Below are 4,298 nucleotides of genomic sequence, written 5' to 3'. Positions count from 1 at the left end.
TATATATATATATATATATATATATATATATATATATATAATATGGTTAGACATATACATACAGTTTAGTATTATAAAAGACTAAACTAGCAGCATTCACATTTGAGAAGCTAGAACCAAAGATTTTTGGCCATTAAAAGAAAAAGTGTTCAATTAGATTAAAGATGAATAACTCTTGTTGACCAACTAACCCATTAATTGTTCTAGCTCAAAAAAGTATGAAAATAAAACAAAGAAACAAAGAAGAAAATCAGTTTTTGTTGGTTGGTTGGTGGAAAGGGAGAAACTGAGATGCTGCAGGAGCTCTACAGGTCAACAGTAAGTTTACATTAGTAAGTGGCAGTTTTACGTAGCAGCTAAAATTGACACATATGTCAAAACTATGAAACACTTCTAAAAAAGGGACTTATTTCTATAAGAGGTGAAGGTGGTGGGGATGGCAGCATGTATGGCTATTAATCTCTGCAGTAGTCACAAACACATGGTTGCTAACTTGAAACAGTTTACATTTTTTGGCTTCATCAGCTATATTGACTTATAGATGCTATATTTTACATTTAGAAAAATGGATGAATGTACAGACTCTGTTAAAAACAAAATACAATGAAAACTTTTTAATATGAAAATGTCAGTTTTCTTACTTGAGGTGACGCTAGTACTCAACAACAAGAAGCAGAACATCCACCGGGACACACACAGATGATGGTCATTGTAGTCCTTTAGAAACATCATGTGATGCTATTGTCTTTTCACCCGCAGGAGGTTGTCCTGCTATGAACCCTTCAGTGGACAACAGCTCCTGTGACCCTCCCTGTCTCATGCCAAAGTCTTTCTGCAATGAGGTGAGCCGCTCACTGTTCTCAAATTACCAGTCTTAACAAGTAAATAAAAAGAATGAAAATGAAATCTTGTAAAGAAAAATGTGGTTTACAGACAAAGATGCACAATAAAAACAGGGTAAACAGAATAAAAACTATAAAAAGATGTTAATCTGAAAGCACAGGTCCTCTGGATGATTGGCAGTCTCTCTACTCCCTGTGACACACAGCTGCCAGAATTGAATTTGAATTCAGCAGGGAAGGAAATGATGGCAGCATAGAGATGTAAAACCCAAATTCCCCATATGGCCATATTGCATTTGTAAGTAAGTTGTTCTTGTATGTCCACAAGAAACAGCAGCTGGTAGATCTCAAAGTTTATCCATTTGAATTGTAAAACTAATTTGAACCTCACAATAAAGGCTGGTTATATGCTGTACTGGTTGGTAGAGCAGACAGACTTAATAACCACAGAAAAGCAGGTCAGACTCATATGAGAAGAAGCTGGTTTAGGACTTTTTAGGCCACTGGTTAAATCTCCAGACCAATCCAGCATGATAAATCGGTTCTCAGTTAACAGTTTATTAGGTACACCGAGCTACAACTAATGCATTTCAATACAACAGTTCTGCAAGGAATCCTCACTTAATGAAGGTTATATTGTTCCGTTTTTGTTGAAACACTTTTAGCAAGATGTTGATTCAACTTTATGGACACTTTGGAGGCTGTAATTTGTGGGGCTGTTAAACTGTGTTGAGTTATACTGACTGGGGACTCTAATGTTTTGTCCTCCCCATTTATATCAGGCTAAATGACACACCTCTCTGTACAATGAATACAGTGAATACACAAATGTGCTCTGTGAAAAACCTGGTGCTTTTATCTTAAAGTAAACGGTCACAGGTCGGTGACCCTGCCATGCCAACGTCCAGGGCCTCTTCATTATTTTCAGTCAATGCCATGCCGCCATGCCCCATCACTCCCTTGATGTACCTGATGAAATATGATTCTGCGCTGCCCCCTGCAGGCTAGTATATGCATGTGCGAGGAGGGTTTCACAGAGGTGCTGTCACCCACTGGGCAGCTGGACCAGTGTGCCCCCATCCCGATCCTGGAGATCCCCACAGCGGGGGGCAAGAAAGGGGATGTGAAGACCAGTCGTGCCATTAACCCCACCCTGCCCACCACCATCCAGCCGGGACGCACTGGCCGGACCTGGTACCTGCAGCCCTACGGACCAGGTCAGACCACATGACACACTTTACGATAAATCCAAATGAACGCAAGTTCAACTTCTCTTCACAGTGCTCACAAAAATAACAAATGTGAAAAAAATACAAGAGACACATCCAGTCGTAAAGAATTGCGTTTTGTTGCTGTCAAGTGAAAACCTTTAATCTCTTAACTGTCATGTTTTGGGGAACTAATTCTGCCTTAATGTACCCTTCAGAGGCTCCTGTTTTCCCCTTGTCAAGCCATAATTGGAAAAACCACCACATAAATACTCTTCTGAGTCAGAAATGTGGAGGAATTCAGAAGGATACAGACGTGGTTAGTTTATATTTTGGGAAATGTTTATTTGACATTATCATAAATCTTTCACAACAACAAAAAATAAAATTAAAACATATACAGCAATGATGACTGTAAATATGGCCTATATTGACTACAAATGTGCAATTATTTGCATAAAAATAGTCATCCTACCAAGATCAATTTTAGTAAATGATCAATTCCAATAATTCCAAAGCTCCCACTTGCAATCGTGACATTAAGGGTTATTTGTGTGTGCAAGTTTTAAGTCAGGAGCTTGTATTTAGAATAGTTCCTCTTGCACTACTTGATAAGAAAACAAGTGCCTACTATGTCTTTTTAAGTTTATCTGAAGGGAAAGGCTTTTAGAGAGCCCAGCGTTTGCCAAATTTTCTCAGCCTGCAGAGCACCATGTAATCCTCGAAGTGAAGTTAAGGCATAAAGCTGAAAGGTTTTCACATGGCAACAGCAGAATGTACTTTACTTTAAGTTTGTGTTTGGCAAACTTAGTGTCGACAGGGTGTGATTAACATCAGGTTTAACACATTTGTACTGGCATGAAATAAAACTGACACATTACAAACAAAAGATGCATCAGACATGCTTTCATGCTGTTCCAGTCTGCTCTGATGCATGTGTGAACCTTGTTTCCTACTCTGAACTGCTGGTACATTAACATTTGAGAAGTGCATCTGCACACAGTGTTGTGACCGATGGCTCATGACAGCGACAGAAACATTTAGGATGCAAGAGTGCAGAACAGATTGAGTTAATGTCTGTCAGGAGCAAGAACTTCTACACTCACACACCATCACATTCAGTAACCCCTGTATCGTTTATCATCCAAATGTTTGCCAGTTTCTGCCGCACACTTCTTGATAATATACTCCATTACAGTAAGATCTAAAACATGTTTTTGCCTTTTGAGTAAGATGAATAAAAAAGGTAAGACTTTTCATTGTATGAATAAGGTAACAATAAAATACTGTCGGTAACAGCTGTGGTGACAACTGAGCATTTTATAGAAAAGGAGAAACAAAATATACTCTTATTTTTGTAAATACTGGGTACTTAAGGGATACAGTACTGGGGAATTTAAATAAAATTGTACTTGTACTATAGTCAAACAAAGTACTGCACAAGTACCTTAAAATTGTCCTTAAGTACAGTGCATGAATAAATGTACTTTGTTACACACCACCGCACCTAGTATTTACACAAATAAATACTTTGCCTTTTCTCTAAAATGAATAGTTACTCCACTGTACCTAGATTTAAGCATCAGCAGGAACCAGTGAGTATTTTATTGGTACCTGATTCATAGAATGACACTGTAAATTGCAGGCTGTAGTATTATTATTTTATTATTATTATTATTATAACATGTTACTGGAAAAAAGAACCAGCGATGTGTTTTCTGAAGAAAGAGAAAAAAGCTTTTAATGGCTGTAAATGTAAACAGACAGACAAACTGACGAGCCTCCTCCTCCACAGATGGGAAGCTGAAGATGTGGGTGTATGGTGTAGCAGCCGGAGCCTTTGTGCTCCTCATATTCATAGTGTCTATGATATACCTAGCTTGGTGAGTTGACAAGTTTAATATGCCCTATTTATCATTATCCTCATTCATGAAACCAAACCCATTTCCCCCACCCGCTTTGAGTTAAAGACCCTTTTCCCTGTCGTCCAGCCAACCTCACATCATCGTTTTTGTTTTTGTTACATATCCTTTTTGCTTCCTTCATGCCATCCTCTTGTGTGAGAGCAGCAGCTGCTGTGCCAAGGTGCATCGCTCTCTTAAGACCCAAGAGTCTGACTCCAATGGGACGGCGGTCTGGATGGGCCAAAATGCACATGAGATGATTTACACGTGTCCCAATTGCCAAGAGCTGGCTCAGAGCAGCAGCAGCTAATGAAGCTCTGGAGGGCTTACCCCCCCCCCCCCCC

General features: G+C 39.2%; 1 protein-coding gene across 8 annotated transcripts in view; it reads left to right on the top strand.

The window, feature by feature from the left end:
* The window catches only part of thsd7ab (thrombospondin, type I, domain containing 7Ab), a 159,451-nt gene that overhangs the window by 134,480 nt on the left and 20,673 nt on the right, over positions 1 to 4,298 (top strand). For 5 of the 8 annotated variants that reach the window (XR_004332373.1, XR_004332371.1, XR_004332370.1 and 2 more), the window contains 4 exons: positions 760 to 842; positions 1,846 to 2,059; positions 3,846 to 3,933; positions 4,120 to 4,298. The exon at positions 4,120 to 4,298 is cut by the window's right edge and continues 118 nt beyond it. Coding sequence is in view for 3 of the 8 variants with exons in the window: in XM_032518005.1 (XP_032373896.1) it covers positions 760 to 842; positions 1,846 to 2,059; positions 3,846 to 3,933 (385 nt within the window). In the remaining 5 variants the exon portion in view is untranslated. The remainder of the gene's footprint in view (positions 1 to 759; positions 843 to 1,845; positions 2,060 to 3,845; positions 3,934 to 4,119) is intronic. The other 3 variants (XM_032518005.1, XM_032518002.1, XM_032518004.1) reach the window with 2 other exon arrangements.

This window comes from Etheostoma spectabile, chromosome 6 (genome assembly GCF_008692095.1).
Source record: "Etheostoma spectabile isolate EspeVRDwgs_2016 chromosome 6, UIUC_Espe_1.0, whole genome shotgun sequence".
NCBI lineage: Eukaryota > Metazoa > Chordata > Actinopteri > Perciformes > Percidae > Etheostoma > Etheostoma spectabile.
Note: the sequence above shows the minus strand (reverse complement) of the source record. Positions and strands in the feature narration are given on the sequence as shown.